Raw genomic sequence first — 17,367 nt, 5'->3', positions numbered from 1 at the left:
ATTGGCCACATGTCCACTCGTCATCCATAAATCTATTTACACATTTTTATCAAAAATATGGTATTTACATGTGTGTAGTTCTTCTAAATTTTGCTTTAGTTCATTTTAATGTAAAAATATACCGAACCTCCAGAGTATTTCATCCTCTTAAGAATTATGACAGTGAGGGCTTTGTTTTCTGAATAGGCAGCTCTGGGAAAACTTTTTCTAGGTTTCATGAAAAGCAGACATTTTCAAATTCTCTATTATCAAAAGGAATGAGATTGGGTAAATCAAACTACCCTAAAGAAAAATATGAAAGACAGTGCAGCTACTTAAAAATATGGAAAACAATCAAGAAAGACCAAACCACCTTCCATTTCCCCAGCAAATATTTAGGAACTTGTTGGTAAGCGTGATGGTACCCCACCATGTGCTGACTTCTCCCCAGTCTTCCGTTCTGTTCCTCCATCCTCATACGACTAAGGTTTTGGCCTTTGACGGCCAGCCTGGCGTGGACCACCTATGTTGAGCTCTGGGAGGATCGGTCATCATGTGGGCTCCCATCGGAATTTTCTGTCTCGCCTTCGGAGATGGCCTGCATGGGCGCGTTGTACAGCCTGCAGCGGACACTGTAGCGGCTGCTGCTGGCCGCAGGGGGAGCCCGGGAACGTCCAACCCTTGCCGATGCCGGGGTGGCAAAGTTCTTTGAGGAGAAACCTTCTGCATTAACCCGTGGGGAGCACGGAGAGAGGGGGGACAGCGCTTCAGTTCCCGGTGCCCCCTGATGGGCCTCATGGGTGCTTTGGGGGGACTCGGCTGTGAGTTCCCCCGGAGGTTTGGGCAGGATGGGGCTCTTCAGGATCTCAGTAGCAGACATGCGGTAACTGGAATCCGAGCGGCTGCCTTTCTTGAGGAGTAATAGCTTAAACTCTTCATTCGATGTGTTGGACTTTTTGGCATTTCGGTAGATGAGGCCAGGAGACCTCTGGCTGTTTGGGGTGGTCACATTGCTGTTGGTTGAGGTGACAGAACCAGCACTGTTGCTGCTACTGCTGCCCAGGGAAGCTCTAGATTTACTTCGAACAGACATGTCCCCAGAATCTTTTCTTCCAAGTACTTTCCTCTTGGACCTTTCAAGAAAAGGAACAATCTCAGTCCACATACACTTTAATGAAACTAAAAGTGTTACGTCACACTCAGCCATCTCCTTAAAGAGCAGTTTGTTGTACCCTGTCTGATGGGATCCTAAGCATTAGGGCTGTAGGGGTGAGGATTAAGATACATTGCCCTCGCAGCACTCACAGCCTGAGGGAAATTCTCCAGTAACCAGCGGATATGAATTAGGTTTTGGAAATGACCATTTCAAATAATGACTAATGTGGAGGCTAGAGGTTCTAGGGGAGGGCTTACTGGGAAGTTTCACAAGAGTACAAGAAAATACGGCTCTCTGACTCGTGGTTAGAGTGTAGGTGGTGAAGGACTGTCACTTTTATTCAACCTGTCTCTGCAATACAGATGAAATCCTCTGATGCCTGGGATTGGCTTCCAGTGAATACCAGGAGAGCAAAGTGGAAGGAGGTGTGGATGGGACAGGACTGGCCATAGGCTGATGGTTGATAGGCTTGGGTGATGGATATGTCTGTGTGTGTGTTTGGCTGGGGGTGGGGGCAGGCAGTGGTGCGTTACACTATTCTGTCTACTCTTAAAATTCCTCCATATAAAGAAATTTCTTACATGACTTCCTGAGTAAGTCAATCCATTTTGGCTGCAGATACCATTTGCCATAGCTGCCCAGGAATATCTGTCTACAGTGTATTAATCAGTAAGCCAACTTTCTGGAGGAGCTGGAAACCTAGACCACCTCTGGAGCTCTGAAAGCTCTGTGCACTATAAACTCTCAAGAAAAGAAAATTTTTATTGTCACTGTGCTGCACGTAAATAAATAAACAAACAAATTCTGCATAAATGTAAAGCTAAGATTACCAAACTCTGTAAGTCTACCAAACCTAGGCACCCAGCCATCATTATTATATTATTTCTTTTGATAAATAAACAGGCATAAATTTCGTGAACTTAGTCACTGAGTCAGCATGACCCAGTTCATTGCTACGTACTGGCAGCATGCTTTCTCACCAGCCTAAAAACCTGTAGGTTAGAGAAAATGTCAGTTGTGCAATTGGACTCCAGCCTGATTATGGTGCACTGAAAGCTTCGTGGTTGCTATCTCGTGTATGCCAGTGTCTGGCACTCTAATAGGGTAGGGATTTCAAACTAATGTCTGCTTTTAGCATCTACCATATTCTAGACACAGACATGATATTTTATCATCAAAACTGAATATGTGAGCTATAGGTATCCCCAGTTACAGCGAGGGCAATAGGTACACAGGTTTTAACTGACTCAAGACTGGACAGGAAGTGGCAGTATTGGGATTCAATTCCAGGTCTTTCTGACTCTACTCCTTCCATTCTGTCCACTCTTCAAGACACTAGCATTTGGTTTTGTAACTTCACAGCATTTAATAACTTGTCCTAAGGTTGGGGATAAAAGGGGGTGAGGAGAATATAATCAGGGACAAAGAAAAATAATGATTCTACACTCTCCAAGTGGAGAGGTGAGCCTGCCAAGGTCTACACAGAACGTGTTTGTGATTGGCTCGTTTAAAAAAAAAGTTGTTGAAGGGCAGTGTTCCTTCTTTATGAGAGAACCACATCAACAGAAAACACAAGTTCCCCTAAAAAGTAGGATCCTGGGGAAAACAGTGGTAAGCTGCTTGTAAAGAGCTTGCTTCAAAGAGTATAACTTCATGAGGTAGACAGGACAGTCCCCAAGCTTTGTCACTTGGGAGTCGCATCTAGGTCACCAAGGCCTAGTGAAGTAGGCAGTGGCAGCTGTGAAAGGAGTAGCTATGTTATGACTGGATAGCTCAGTCTGATATGGGTTCAGTTTCCGAGGGCTAGTTCCTGTTTCGTTCTTCGATCACAGGTTGTAAGGAGTATTCTTGCAAATGGGGGCCTTGATCACAGGGGTCCAGGGGTCAGATGAGAGAATATGAATGGTCAGCATGGATGCAACACTATCCTGGAAAAGCAGCCTAGAGGACATGCCCTCTTCATGGCATATGGGGCATTACAGTTAGAGAAGGGCAGTGTTACTAAAGAAATGTAAGTTTTAGGAAGAGAGGGAGGAAAGGGAGCAGTGATTAGTTGTTGTGAGCTATGAAATGGGCAGGTTTATATACTGTTTTGTCTCAAACTTGGGGCTGTGTTTAGTGAGTCACCTTACATTTATCCCTGCTAGTGTAGGATTATAGCTTTGAGCATGTGTTTTTAGGTTAAGGAATTATTTAAATGTCAGAGATTACACTAGAGTTTGAGCTTTCACCCTTAAGTTACTTGACCACAAATGGTTTTCAAATTAAAAACTTGTTTCAGAATGTCTTTCCTAGGGGAAAAAACAACAGCTTCCCTCAGCAGTTCTTAGGAAAGTCTCTCAATCGAGGTCTACCTAACTGTATATAAGGCCACATATTTCCCAACTTGAATATAAGTCTATCAGTTTGATTTGGAAAAATAAGTTTTCTTTGCTTGCTTATGTTTTTTGCTGAATGTATTACAAGTACCCAGGGCTTTTCCATATTTGCATTTGATGAGAAGCACGTAAGAAGCAAAACCTTTGTTATTGTTGCCTCACCTGTGAATGACTGCAAATAAATCCTCCGTTGTTCGAGGTTTATTTGGAGACACAAACACACTTTCTGCTTCAGCCTGAGAGTCTTCACTTAGTGGTGAAATCACAGAGTCATCACTCGGTGACGATTCTTAAATTAAGAACAAAAGCATCTTTAGGAAGAAGTCACCCAGCACGCTGCTGGGCTTCACTGACTCAGGGAACAACTAAGCAACAGTTACCTGACCACCATTTTTAAAAGGAAGGAGCTGTCTGTCACACTTAGTCCCTCCATGATAAAAGCTCTTATCTTAATTGTTTTAATAAGTGAAAAGAAGGAGGGAAACCAATACCCAGGGCTGTACTGTATTATGGGGAAGGTAAGAAAGAAAAACTTCAGGAGGTGCCACGAGACACCTTCCCATCGTGACAAAGGTGTCAACAACTGACCTTTCAGCGAAACCTCGTCCACACTTCCTTGGGTCTCCTCTGCTGCTCCGCTGTTATCAGAGGCACTTTTGGCTGAAATACCTGAAGCAATATTTTCCTGCTCAGAACATTTTTCAGGGCATGGATTTACAGTTGATATCTCTGCTTCATAGCTGATATTCCCAGGCACTTTGTCATGGTGGCGGCTCATCCCAAGTTGATGCTTAAGTTGATTGCTTATGTCTGTGACTCTAGTTGGCGAGTTTGACTGAGATGTGAGCGCGTCCACAGACACAGGGTATGCAGCTTCCTCCCGGTCTACAGGAGATACCTTCTGGACCTGCGCTAGGGCTCCATCTGGACCAGCTCCACATTGTAGTATTTTACAATCCAAATCATTTGGGCGAGCAGCAGAGACCCTCTGAAATCCTTCTGTGGGAAAGTCACAACTTTCACTTGGTGTGTTTTCTGGAATAGGCTCACTGTCCATATGTATTTGGTCTTTCGTGACACTTGAATCTAGAAGGTTGGTACCAGCTGAGGTTACCATTTCTGGATCACAATGATTCTTCACATCAAAAGAAGGGTTTTTTTCTAATTGTAGTTTATCTGATTCCATCTCAACTGCAGAGGAGTCTAAAAAGGACAATATGGTGTCTTCAGTGGAGTACTGACGTGGTAGTGATTTCTTAGTTATATGTGGCCTAATCTTACCTGGAGACAGGGCAGCCATGGTGAGAGTGCTTTCCTCTAAGCAGGGGAGATCTGTATTGTTGCCTTCTTTTTGCTTAACTTCTTCAGACCTACTGATGGACCTAAGGTTGACAGATTTCAGGACTGTTGGTGTAATTGCAAGAGACGGTGGAGGATTTGCCCTCAGTGTTTCTCCTACTGCATTCTGCTTATTATGACTGAAAACATGCAATGGGTGACGGTGGTGGAATGGTTTATTTAAGACATTATGAAGAGCACTTAGGTCAAGATGGGTAGGAGGTATAATTGGAAGTTCAAGGTCTTTACCCAGTGATAGAACTCCATCTTTTAAAGAGGGTTGCTGTAGTGAGGATTTCCTTTCTGGGACTTTTGGTTTTCTTTTGCTACCTCCAGGAGACAATGGGCCAGAAAAGAAAGCTGTAGGGAAAGAGGACGTTGGCGTTTCAGACTGGCTGGAGTAGCCACTTGACGGAGATGCCAAGCCAGCCAGCTTTTCTGGTGAAGCCAGTTTAAACTCATTGTCAACAGAAGGAAGGGAGGGGGTGGTGGCTCTAGATTCCGACTGGGATGTTTGGGATTCGGAGCTCTCTGGAGATTTGATGCATTCGATAACTGTGGTACCCGTAGCAGTGCTTGAATTAGATAAAGATCTGTAAGGATCATTTGTTTTCAAGTCATTTAGAAGCCAGAGGTCTGCATAGTGAGTTGATTCAGCACCTTCATCTTTGAATGGTGGAACATCTGGAGTGTCTAACTGAGGTTCCTTAATGCCATGTTCACTCTGGTTCATCCAAGAAGGTTCCTGCTTGGTGGGCAGACTGGCATTTTCCATTCGAGAAGGCGTGTTGGAGAAATCAAGAGGCAGCTTCATTTCCCTGGAACTGTGAGGCAGGAGCTGGCCACTGCTTATCTTTGGTTCGTTCTTCTCAGAAATGTCTGCATTTCCATCAGACTTCCTCAGTGATGAGCTACGTTTAGGTGGAGTCGGCTTTGCCTTTGGTTTCCTGAAAGAGATGCTTGGTCTCCCCTGTCTCCTGTGGTCTAAGTAGTCCTGCCAGGCACAGTCTGGAAGAGTAGGAGGAACCCCGACACCCTGGCCATTCTCTGGGCCCAGGGCTGCATAGTGACAGACATAACTCTTACTACCTTTGAGACCACAGTCAAAGTGCATGGAGGTGTAGTATCCTTCTGTGTCCACCGAAAAGTGAGAGCTAGTGTCTGCTTTGTCCGATGGAGACTTTTCCAGAAAGCTGTCGTAAGTGGCCATGCTCGTGAAGCTTGGCACCGAAAAGTGAGAGCTAGTGTCTGCTTTGTCCGATGGAGACTTTTCCAGAAAGCTGTCGTAAGTGGCCATGCTCGTGAAGCTTGGGCAGCCCAGGCTGTCTGCCTTGGGACGCTCAGGGCTAAAATCCTGGCGGCAGGAGGCATCGTGATGGTGGTGTAGGTAATTCCACTCGCTGTCACTCGTGTTGCTATTGTTGGGGTCATCCAACAGGTCTGCCACAGTGGAGGTAAAGGAGTTTGCTCGGTGGCCCCTCGCTTTATCCAGGTGGTCGTTGTACTGTTCTGTCACGAAGACACTGGCGTCCTCGTTAGCGTGAGGGGCTGTGTTTAGTGACAACTCCGAGTCACAGTGTGAAGAGCCAGTGAGGGGAGGAGAAGCTGCAGGAGGGATTGTCTCTGAGGTCTGTGAGGGGCATGTGGAGCTGCTCCCGCTCCAGTTGCCACTGGATGACTGGTGGTCATCTTTCTGGTCCATGTGGCTGCCGAGGAGGACGCCAGCCGTGGAGATGCAGTGGATGGGGCTCCCAAAGGTGTCCGAGTTGGAGGAGATGTCACAGCTGCCAGAGTCGGCAGCCATCCGGGGCAGACGTGACCTCCCTCTCTCACTTAACTTGTGCTGGGGGCTGTGAAGATGTTGAGAACAGGCCAGGCTCAAAGCAGGCTGGTGCTCCTGTGCACTCGGGCTGCTGGGGGCCTCGCTGCAATCGTTAAGGGTTCTTTCTTGGTCTCCCACGAAAGGCTCCCCCTCTTCACATGCTGAGGGTTTAGCACCAGCTTTGGGCTCAGCATCCCCACCTCTATTGCCCTCCCTGGGAAGGCTCCGAGATCTTGTGCGGCTGCTCACTGCAGGAGTAAACATGGTGTCGCCTTTGTCTGCCAATGCAGAAATGTTGCCAGCAGAATGAGAAAGGGAAGCTGCAATGCTTTGACCCCTCTGAGCTCTGATTCTCCTTCTGGATGGAGCAGCGATCAGAATATCCTCAGTTTGGCACTCCGAGTCCCTGGTTCCAGACCTCCTATTGACAGCGTTGGAAGGATCTGGATTTGTGTGCACAATCACATTCCTTTCCCTGGCCACGGGCGATTCATCAGAATCTAGGGCACATGGAAAGCACAGTGAGATACTTCATACATCAGCAGATAAACAGACATTCTGAGAGATGTCCACAATTCTGGGTGCCGGCATGTTGGAGCTTTTTCTTACAGAAAAAAAAAAAAAAAATCAGCATATAAAATTAGGAGCAAGTTAAAATGCTTTGGGCGGTCTCTCTCTGTCCCTTTACCTTTCTGACTCTCTCTCTCTCTCTCTCTCTCTCTCTATATATATATATATATATATATACACAAATACACACACACTATATGTATGTGTGTATGTATACTAAGGGAAGATAAGCTCTTAGATCTTTTGTGAATTCTCTCTCTCTTCACGATCAAATTACTTTGCCCCAATAAGTGTCTACTATTTTTTTTTTAACCAAAATACATCTTATTTTCTTGGCCACTATACACTTTTATTTCTCAGTATAAACATAATGAAATAAAAATCATAGAATGCATTATATGAAGTAAAAATCTTAATTACAAGAGATGCTATCATAATAATAATTTTAAAAACCATAGGAAGAGATATCTTAAACACATTGAACAGAAAAAAATAGAAAAAACGTCACCAAGGGTATCATATTATGAATAGTCAATATTTAATTGAGTATGCTTAAAGTTTACCTTTTAAAATAATTAATGCCATAAAAGTATATCTCTCTCCAGATAAATGTATATTTCTCTAAAAGAATCTTTCATTGCATCTTGTTAATTTTTACTTAATTTCTGCCTTAATAATACTTTTTAAAAATAGCAAAATATTATATTTCAGCCATAAAATCTGAATGTATATGGCTAAATCCATAAGGTCAAGCCTTCACAGCCTGGAAGAATGGAGATTTAAAAAGTAATACCACCTGGCTTACTGAACACAAAACAAGTACACATCATTTCAAAACCTCTACGAGTTACAACGTTGACTATTTTTAAGGAAGCTGGTTAAAGGCTGGCTTCCATTTCGTCTCCTTATAATCGGCACCCAACAGAATGTTAACCATTAATAGTTTTATACCACACCTATTTCTTGTTGGACTCTTCTGGGGATACCCGAGATGGTTTTCCTCCTTCTCAGTTTTCGTCTCCGCTGTAGTACGGATTGTGAATGAACAAGAGAGCAGCGTATACTAGCCTCTCTGTCAAAACCAACTCCTGCAACCCACAAATAGGTCTCATTAGCCTCTAGAAATGGCAAACAAATTTTCATTTGCTTGGAACACAGTGATATTTATTGATTGGAACTAAAGGAAGAGTTTGGATTAAGCCTGTGAACAAATATAAGAGAGCCCTTATTCAGCTCTTATTTAAATTATGCTGCAGTACATTAAACTTTACTTCTAAATGCAGCTCTCCACAACAGCTTGCACTGCCAGAAGTAAGAAGCAAAGAAGGAAAATCAAAAGAAAGAGGAGAGAAAAATAACATCAAAGAATCACTCTCACACAGAAATGGCTCCTTAAGGACTTACAACCTTTAGTTACTACTCTTTGCTGGTCTCTTTCTGGGCTCTCTGAAGCTGATATCTTTGCATAGTAGGTACGTAGCCAAGATGTTAACCTGAATTAGTTCAGCTAACATATCCTGACCCATTTCTGCATTAAAAGTGTCATTGTGAGGGTTTTTTTCCCCCTCTACCTACTCTGCACTCTGCCCAAGCCCTAGCACACACACACACACACACACACACACACACACACACACACACACACACACACACACACACACACACACACACACTCTCTCTCTCTCTCTCTCTCTCTCTCTCTCTCCCTCCCCCTCTCCCCCTCCCTCTCCCCCTCCCCTCTCCCTCTCCCCCTCCCCTCTCCCTCTCTGTCCCTCTCTGTCTCTCCCTCTCTGTCTCTCCCTCTCTGTCTCTCCCTTTCTGTCTCTCCCTCTCTCTCCCTCTCTCTCCCTCTGTCTCTCCCTCTCCCTCTCTCTCCCTCTGTCTCTCCCTCTCCCTCTCTCTCCCTCTCTCTCCCCCTCCCTCTCTCTCCCTCTCTCTCCCCCTCTCTCTCCCTCTCTCTCCCTCTCTGTCTCTCCCTCTCTGTCTCTCCCTCTCTGTCTCTCCCTCTCTCTCCCTCCCTCTCTCTCCCTCCCTCCCTCCCCCCTCCCCCCTCCCTCTCTCTCTCCCTCCCTCCCTCCCTCTCTCTCTCTCTCTCTCTCTCCCCCTCTCTCTCCCTCTCTCCCCCTCTCTCCCTCTCTCTCTCTCTCTCTCTCTCTCCCTCTCTCCCTCCCCCCTCTCTCTCCCTCTCTCCCTCCCCCCTCTCTCTCCCCCTCTCCCCCCCTCCCTCCCTCCCCCCCTCCTCTCTCTCTCTCTGGAAACAACAGCCTAGAGATGTGTTTTTAAAATCATCATGTAACTGTCTACTTTCCTTTGCTGACTAAATTGGACACATTTTGGTTTAGCAGCAGTGTCTTATCAATATAAAATAAAAATAAAAGGCAGTCCTCAGTTCTTCACTTAAGTGGATCTATCTTCTGTACCAATTGTAAGTAAAGCTGGAATTCCCAGTCTTTACACGTGTCTGTTTTCTTTTGTAAATACACGGGGGAAACCATGATGCTTGTTAGTTTCTCTTTCCGTAATTACATTATTGACACACTACGTGCAGTCCTATCAAAACTAGAATGATGAAGGAGGAGGTGAGGAACTTGAACTCCTGCCTGGCACAGGCATGTACCAGGAATTTTTCATAGTGAGCACTGCTTCAGAAAGCCATAAGCCAAAAGTGCTTTGGAATCTGGTTGCTTCCTCGTGTATCCTGACTGTTAAACATGGGGCAGGACGGCATGTTAAACTTTGGTTCAGCTATACAGTAAAGCAGCTTGAGTTCTGCTTAGCTTTACAGTGACAACAGTTTGTAGAACTCATGTTGAAAAATCTGTATGAGATATCATATGTTGAATACTTTCAGTACCATCAGAATTCCTACTAATGAAATTTTCCTTTTTTAGTTCTAACCAAAGATTAAAATCCTTCCTTTTGATCATAATAATTATGTTACAGGCACAGGTATTTTGTGTCATATGGACATAGTTAACAACTTTCTCATTAAAGCTCTTGAAATCAACATATAATCTAGGCTTTAGTCTGAGAGTTCCTGAAATAAAGCAGGAGAGAGCTTCCCTTTTCCTGAATTACAAGACCCATACTCGAAGGACTAAATTTGAAAACAAGACTTTACTTACAGTGCCATGAAGAAAGCAGGTGCTGCTAATAATCAGATGTTCCCAGAACTGAAAGTTAGTTTAAGCGGAGCCAAAATGATTCATTCTGACAGCTGAACTCCCCTAAGCCATCTCAGTTAGATTACGGAGATCAGATAAAGTGCACATCTTTAGAATACTTTATCCTACAAGTTGAATAGGTCATCAGGAAAATTAAGTCCCAGCTCACAACCAGCCGATCAACTAGAACTCCTTTTGTCAGGAAGAAAATAATATTTACCCTGATACCTGGTCACCATTTGCTCCCCACTTTATATGAGACAAATTTGAGTGACGTTAATAATAGCCATGTCCAAAATGCATCTCGAGCAACATACAATCTTTAGTTACAAGGCACCAGGATGGAAATCAGTCATAAAATGGCCATTCTGAGATTTTCAATATAAGAATAAGTTAGAATTTAACTATTAGAGATGCTTAAAGAAAGCCCAATGGGTACATCATTTAATTCCTATCTTTGAAAGTTAGAATATTTTATAGCATTATTTTACTTACAACTAAGGTTACCACATTCTAAGATCACCAATTCTGGATTTTACAATTGCTGCCAGTAGACTTTTCAAGAAAAGTCCACACAGGCTTGCCTTCGACCTAGACTAATAGCCAAACTTTCAATACATAGGAGGAGGAAAGCAGAGGGTGAATGGAAGCCAGGCTTGCTGCGTTTAGAGTAGAATTCAGCCTTCACCTATGAATCCATGTATTTTTTAGGTCAGAAATCCCCCAAATCAATGCAGAAGTCTAGACGATCTTTGAAACAAGCCTACCTCCATCCAAGGAAGCATGAAAACAGATTTTATAGTTGGTCTACAGGATCACTAGTTGCGGTTTTGGAAACCTGGGGCTTGCTGTTTTCTCTCTTGCAGTGCCACGCATCATTATCATATGATTAATCACTGCCGCTTTCTCCATTATTTCAGTCGGCTATGGCCAGAGAGCTATTTGGTGACTTTTTTTTTTCCAAAAAGAAACTGTCCATCATTTACATAACAAGCAGCCCAGCGGAACATGTGCAAATTGATGTTCAAAACCTGATAAAAGCATATTGAACATCTTCTGGGTCGTATTCTGATGAAAAGGGTATCACGTGTTTACAAAACGTATTCTTAACTGGTTCACCAAGCAGCACAGATTTTGACCATATTTAATACATGGAATATTCTGACCCCACTGCCCCTAAGAAAAAAACAGAACGATACCAGTGACATTGATGGGAATAATGCAAGAAGAAATCACTTGGGCATCTTGTTTCATCTTCTCCTCCGGCGTCGGGAGAGGTAGTGCTTTGCTCCAGTTGGTCTGCTTGTCCAGTGTGGAAGGGATATTGTGTACTGGGTTTTTCGGCCTCTGCCCTAGCATGACATCTGTATCTTCGTCCTCTGGGGGATGGGACTGCAAACGAAGTACATTCAGATTCAGACTCAGCCATCAGGGTTTATACGTAAGCACATATATATTTCAGAGTTAAGAAAAATGAGGTCAGAAATAAGCTTTCAGGTCAAAGGAAGAATTCCTAGACGTAGTTAGTAAGTACAACTAACTGAAAGTTACGATTTCAGTAGTCAAGCAACACAAAGGAAAAAAAATAGGCTAAACATGCTTTTCGGGTCAAAGGGAATTAAGCGGAGAGACAAGGTAGCCAGAAATCCCCAAACGTCAAACTGAAGAAAGATGTGAGTCTCTAATCCGCTGAGAGGTAGATTCACTTTCTGGATAGCTGTCTCACCATAAATTCCTACTCAAACTCTTGAAAGCTCTAGGTGACTAGGATCAAAGGGAGAAGATGATTTAGATGCCTATGAAAAGGTTTGGAAAACTGGCCAGAAAGCCTGGAGTCAGGAGACATTCCAGAACACATAACCAGAAGGACAAGCCGACCTAATCTGAGAGGCCAGATTCAAATACACGGAGTTAATTTTACTGCAGGATGATGGCATTTGTGAATGACGTTTTAAAATGCAATTTTGTCAACACTGTGCATGTGGAAAAGCAAAAGTGAAGAATCTCCTCCCACCGACGATAGTGGAAAATACAAATACTGTTACTGGGGGGAAAGATTCAAGTGGGTTTCATTTTCAAATTCCGAAGAGTAAAATAGTCCTAGTTTCTTTTCTTTCAGCTTCGCAGTGCGAAGCTTTTCTTCCAGCTGTGTATTTAAAGACCTTGACTTCTATGTGATATTTGCAAATTCTCCATCCAAACCTTTGATCGATTTTAATACTGTCTAACTTTGATTTCAGGGTTGGGCTCCTAGCCCAGATTATTAAAAAGGCTCCATCCCAAGTTTGATTTCAGGGCTGGGTTTCTAAACCAGATTATTAAAAGACTTAGTTTTTGCTGCTGAACCTAGTTTTATTTCTTCCCACAATTTGTTGGGAGGTGGCTGTTTGTGTAAAATAAGCATTTTCCCCTCTTATTCCAGTTAGGTTTTAATAATATTGTCCTAAAATCAGGATGATTAAAAAAAATTCTCATTCTCACATTTGGAAGCATCGTGCCCTGTTGACTCAGGATTTCACGTATTGTCAAAGTCCCCTTAAAGAGAAGATTCCAGAGCCACTTGTCTTAAACTAACCGCCAGCATTTGCTTACCTTGTCAGAGGTACCTGCAAAGCCCCCCAGCACACCCAACAGGATATGATTACCCCCCTTGAGAAAAAGGTGTTCGCCATGAACATTTTTAGTACAACATTGCAACCTTCTTTCTCTCTTCAGCTTTTGTGCAGATTCCCAGCGAAGCAAATAGCTCAAATAAAGTTGGAGCACAAAAGACTTTGTTTCCTAGGTAACTTCCAAAAAGGAAACAAAAAGGTTTGGTGTGTGCCGAGAGACAGAGAGGGGGAGAGAGCAGGAGCTGGAGAGAACCCCCTGCCCCCCGACACACACCACAGTCCACATTTTGTCAGCGATTCCTTCCTTGAATAACAATGGACTGGGAAACAAAGAAAGAATAGTGACCTGACTGCAGGCTCTGGCCGGCAGCCAAAAGCACTTTTTATTTAATGGTGACAGGGACAATTGGCTGACGGCGAATCCTTTTGTCCTGTTCTCTTTTGCTTTGAGAAGCTGAACCTTTACAGTTCTAACAAATATAGGGCAAGTTGAAATTTCTTTTCTCCAAACTGCAGAGTCCAGGGATGGTGTTAGGTGACGCCTTGAACAAAGCCTTAATTGCAGCTTGGAGGAGGGGGGGATGTAAAAGCCAATGATATTACTGTCTACTTTATATTTTATTTAATTCAAGTTAGGAAAATACCGCTCTTTAAATTGATTTAAAAGAATAGCTGTTAGTTAGTTAGAAACAACACAGTTTGCCATAAAGAAAGAGAGAAGAAAGTGAAAGTGTATAGAGAGAATGGGATAGGCTGTGACGGAACGTTCTCAGAACCAGTACCTTTCTACTCCATGGGGTCATGTGGCAACATTCAGTGGGGGAGGGCGAACGGGTGCTGTTAAACTATGAACATGAAATGCAAAAAAAGAAAAAATTAAAAACATGCACACAACACACAGTATCTGGTTAAGTCAAATCTATGATATTAATGAATGAATATATTGGGGTCACTCCCTTCCTTCCTTCAGAATGCGTCTTGGTTTTATGAGAAGTAGCATAAATAGTGGTTATGGTTAAGAGCACAGATTCTGGGGCTAGACTGAGTTTGAATCCTGCTTCTACCACTTATTTGCTGTGTGACCAGGGGCTCTAAGGTCAGTTTTCTTGTCCTTAAGATAGGAAAAGAATAGTATCTACCTTCCGGGGCCATTTTGAGGATTAAATGAGTAAATATAAATAATAGGCTTAGAAGAATCTGGGCACTTAAGAAGCTCTGTGGGTTAGTGTCAGCTACTGTTCCTATTACTATTATCCTTACCATGTAGCTGTAAAATATCTGTGAAATTGTCTTTGTAAATTGTAACTTTATATCTTTTAGATCCCAGTGCCATTTGCTAATTTGGGAAAGACCAAATTATCTTCTTAGAGTGAGTTTATTTTCCTCTGAACTCTTCGGAAGAAAATTTCTTGTGTATTATTTCCTCCTCTGGACTGCTCCAAATTTGCCCCTTCCTCATATGCATAGTCTGTATTTGAAGACAGGGCCGGTTTCATGGGCATGTGACCTGTGTAGTCACATAGGGCCCCACGCTCAGAAGGGCTCCATGCTTGGTTAGATGCTGTCACCGTCTTGAAATGCTTAGTTGTTGAGTAATGGGTCCTGCATTTTCATTTTGCACTGGGCCCCACAAATCATGTAGCCAATCCTGTTAGGAGACTCATCTAGTAACCAGAATCCCCTTTGCAGGATCTACTTGAGAAGGACAGTGAAACTCTTTTAAACTCTAAACCATGTCAGCTTTGGATTCAGTTAGCCCTCTAGTACAGCACTTTCCATATAGCATTGCTTTACTGTAACATGAATTATCCCTGGATGTGTCTTTTCATCTATTAGATTATGAATTCCTAGAGGTCAGGGGCCATATTTAATTTTCCTTTCAGTCTTCCATGATGTCAGCAAAATGCCTCCTCATTGCAAGAACTCAACAAATTATTTGTGCACTTGAATGATACCAGCTCTGTGTGTCTTAACAGTGATGGGAAACCCAAATAAAGTAAGGGTCATGCTCAAGATCTCAGGAGGAAGCAGACACCACGGACTTCAAGGGTACTTACCATCTTAGTGCAAATAGGTGAAAACAAATAGAGGAAACCACAAGGAATGCTCGGTTCCATCAGAGGCTTAGCATTGGTGTATGCAGTTCTAGTTCTTCTTAAGCCTATGGCAGACATGTTTCAGAGGGGAGGAACACTCAAGGTCTAATTCTGTTCTAAGTTTCTAAATTTTAACTGACAGGGTTGCTCATTAACTTTTAAGCAAAGCAAATGCCATCTCCTCAGGCCCAGTTAACTTTGATCTAGATCGTATTTAAGAAGATAATTTCATAGGGTCTGTGGCTCCCACGTTGAAAGCGATCATTTTGACAGATGTGGTATATGTGGCCAGAGACTAACTTGGCTCTGTCATAAGAATCAGTCATAGGTAGTGATGTGCAGGGCTCAAGTAAGACGCTGTAGTGTGCAAAATAGAGAACTCATGGAAGTAGGAAAAGGAACCTGAATGCAAAGCCTACATGGAAATCGAACCTGTTTCCAAGAAGCAAAAGGTGTCTCATGAAAGGATTTCAAAAAATTACACAGGAGTAAACTGCAAGGCAGAAAATATATTAGTGATGTTAATATAGTAATTTTGGTAGTTTGTCTTAAATCTCCTTAGTCAGCTTTCCTGTTGAGTATTTTTTCCAGGAGTGAGGGATGAGGCATGGTTTTTATTTCTCATCTGTTTGAGAAACGCCCCCATCCCATTAAACAAACATGAGGTAACACCTGGAAATGACTAAGGACGGCAAGTCCAGAGAGAGAGCTCAGACCATTCAGTTTTGGTCACCATCATTAAATCAAGGTCTGCGTGGGTTACACTCCACAGAAGATTCCTTCTCAGCTAATCAGCGTCTCCACTCTTTTTTAAATTTTAATTTTTAAATGGAAGTATTTACAATATTGTGTTAGTTTTCAGGTGTACAATCCACTCTTTTGATAGTAGCTCCAACCTCCAGCTTGTGAGGGCTGAAACTAGGTACTCTTGAGCTCGTGTGTGGAAGGATTGTGTTCTTTGGTTCCACCACCTAGACACAAGCACTCAAGCCCCTGCAGATGGTCTGTCTGTGTAGAGTATTTAAGTTTATAATATTCACGTGAGCTATGGTTTTATTCTTGCCATGAATTAGTAACTGCCTTAGTGTAGTGTTTTTTTAATACACATTTATTTTTATTTATTTGTTCATTTATTTATTTATTTTTGGCTGCATTGGGTCTTCGTTGCTGCGCGCAGGCTTTCTCTAGTTGCGGCAAGCGGGGGCTGCTCATCGTTGCAGTGTGCGGGCTTCTCATTGCGGTGGCTTCTCTTGTTGCGGAGCATGGGCTCTAGGTGTGTGGGCTTCAGTAGTTGTGGCGCATGGGCTTAGTTGCTCTGCGGCATGTGGGATCTTCCGGGACCAGGGCTCGAACCGGTGTCCCCTGCATTGGCAGGCGGATTCTTAACCACTGTACCACAAGGGAAGTCCCTAGCAAAGTGTTTTAAAGCATCCTCTTTCCTGGGTATTTGGTCAAAGGAAATAAAATCATTCTGGTTATTTCTGATTAGGTTTTTATATGGCAAATACAATAGTCAGTTCATACAGTTTTTTCTTAAATTATCTAAGAAATAAAACTGCAAGAGAACTGCTACCTTGGGGTATCTCTGCATGGCCCAGCATGCTATTCCTTAACGTAGATGGATAAGGTTAGGAAAAGCTACATGCTGATCAAACTTGTGTGAACTAAATTATTCTTTAAAGGCTCTATTTAAATTAATCCTGTTGCTTATTTCAGACTAAGACTTGTAAGGGCAGGAACCATTTCTTGTTCATAACTGTATTCCTACTGCCTCAGTAATACTCAGTAAATATTTGTTGTACTGCTAACACCCCCGTGTGCCTGGCATAAGCAAACAAAAATCTTCTATAAAGAAGCTGTCAAATTATTTCTACATACAATTTTTCAGTATAACATCCAGCACAAAGTCAAAGATAACAAGGCAAGGAGGAGACAAATCAGCATGAACAAGAAGCATCCAAAACAGCAGATGACAGAAGCAGACCCATGGGGAAATCTGCTTTTGGAATTATTACTCCATGCACGAGTAGCAGTGAGCAACATTGGCTTCCCCAGAATAAGTGTGTGGCAAGATTGTTAGACCACTCATTCATTCATTCGAAAGCACTTCTTTGATGAGGGTCAGAATCAGCCCCAGTATAAACAAATTGTCAGATGAAAACTAATGTCACCTTCATGAGTCATATGCGTGTTCACTGTATGGTTCTTTTGACTTTTCTGTACTTTTCATGAAACTTTTCATAACAAAACAT

General features: G+C 43.0%; 1 protein-coding gene across 1 annotated transcript in view; it reads right to left on the bottom strand.

Moving 5' to 3' along the window:
- Positions 1 to 502: 502 nt before the first annotated feature.
- The window catches only part of NHS (NHS actin remodeling regulator), a gene marked incomplete at both ends in the record, with an annotated part of 344,099 nt that continues 327,234 nt past the window's right edge, over positions 503 to 17,367 (bottom strand). The window contains 6 exons of the mRNA XM_082864423.1: positions 503 to 1,112; positions 3,676 to 3,802; positions 4,102 to 7,173; positions 8,200 to 8,331; positions 11,607 to 11,799; positions 13,802 to 13,864. Of these exons, the coding sequence (XP_082720549.1) occupies positions 503 to 1,112; positions 3,676 to 3,802; positions 4,102 to 7,173; positions 8,200 to 8,331; positions 11,607 to 11,799; positions 13,802 to 13,864 (4,197 nt within the window). The remainder of the gene's footprint in view (positions 1,113 to 3,675; positions 3,803 to 4,101; positions 7,174 to 8,199; positions 8,332 to 11,606; positions 11,800 to 13,801; positions 13,865 to 17,367) is intronic.

Source organism: Leucopleurus acutus, assembly GCF_964270905.1.
Source record: "Leucopleurus acutus genome assembly, chromosome: X".
NCBI lineage: Eukaryota > Metazoa > Chordata > Mammalia > Artiodactyla > Delphinidae > Leucopleurus > Leucopleurus acutus.
This window is presented reverse-complemented; position numbering and strand designations above follow the sequence as displayed.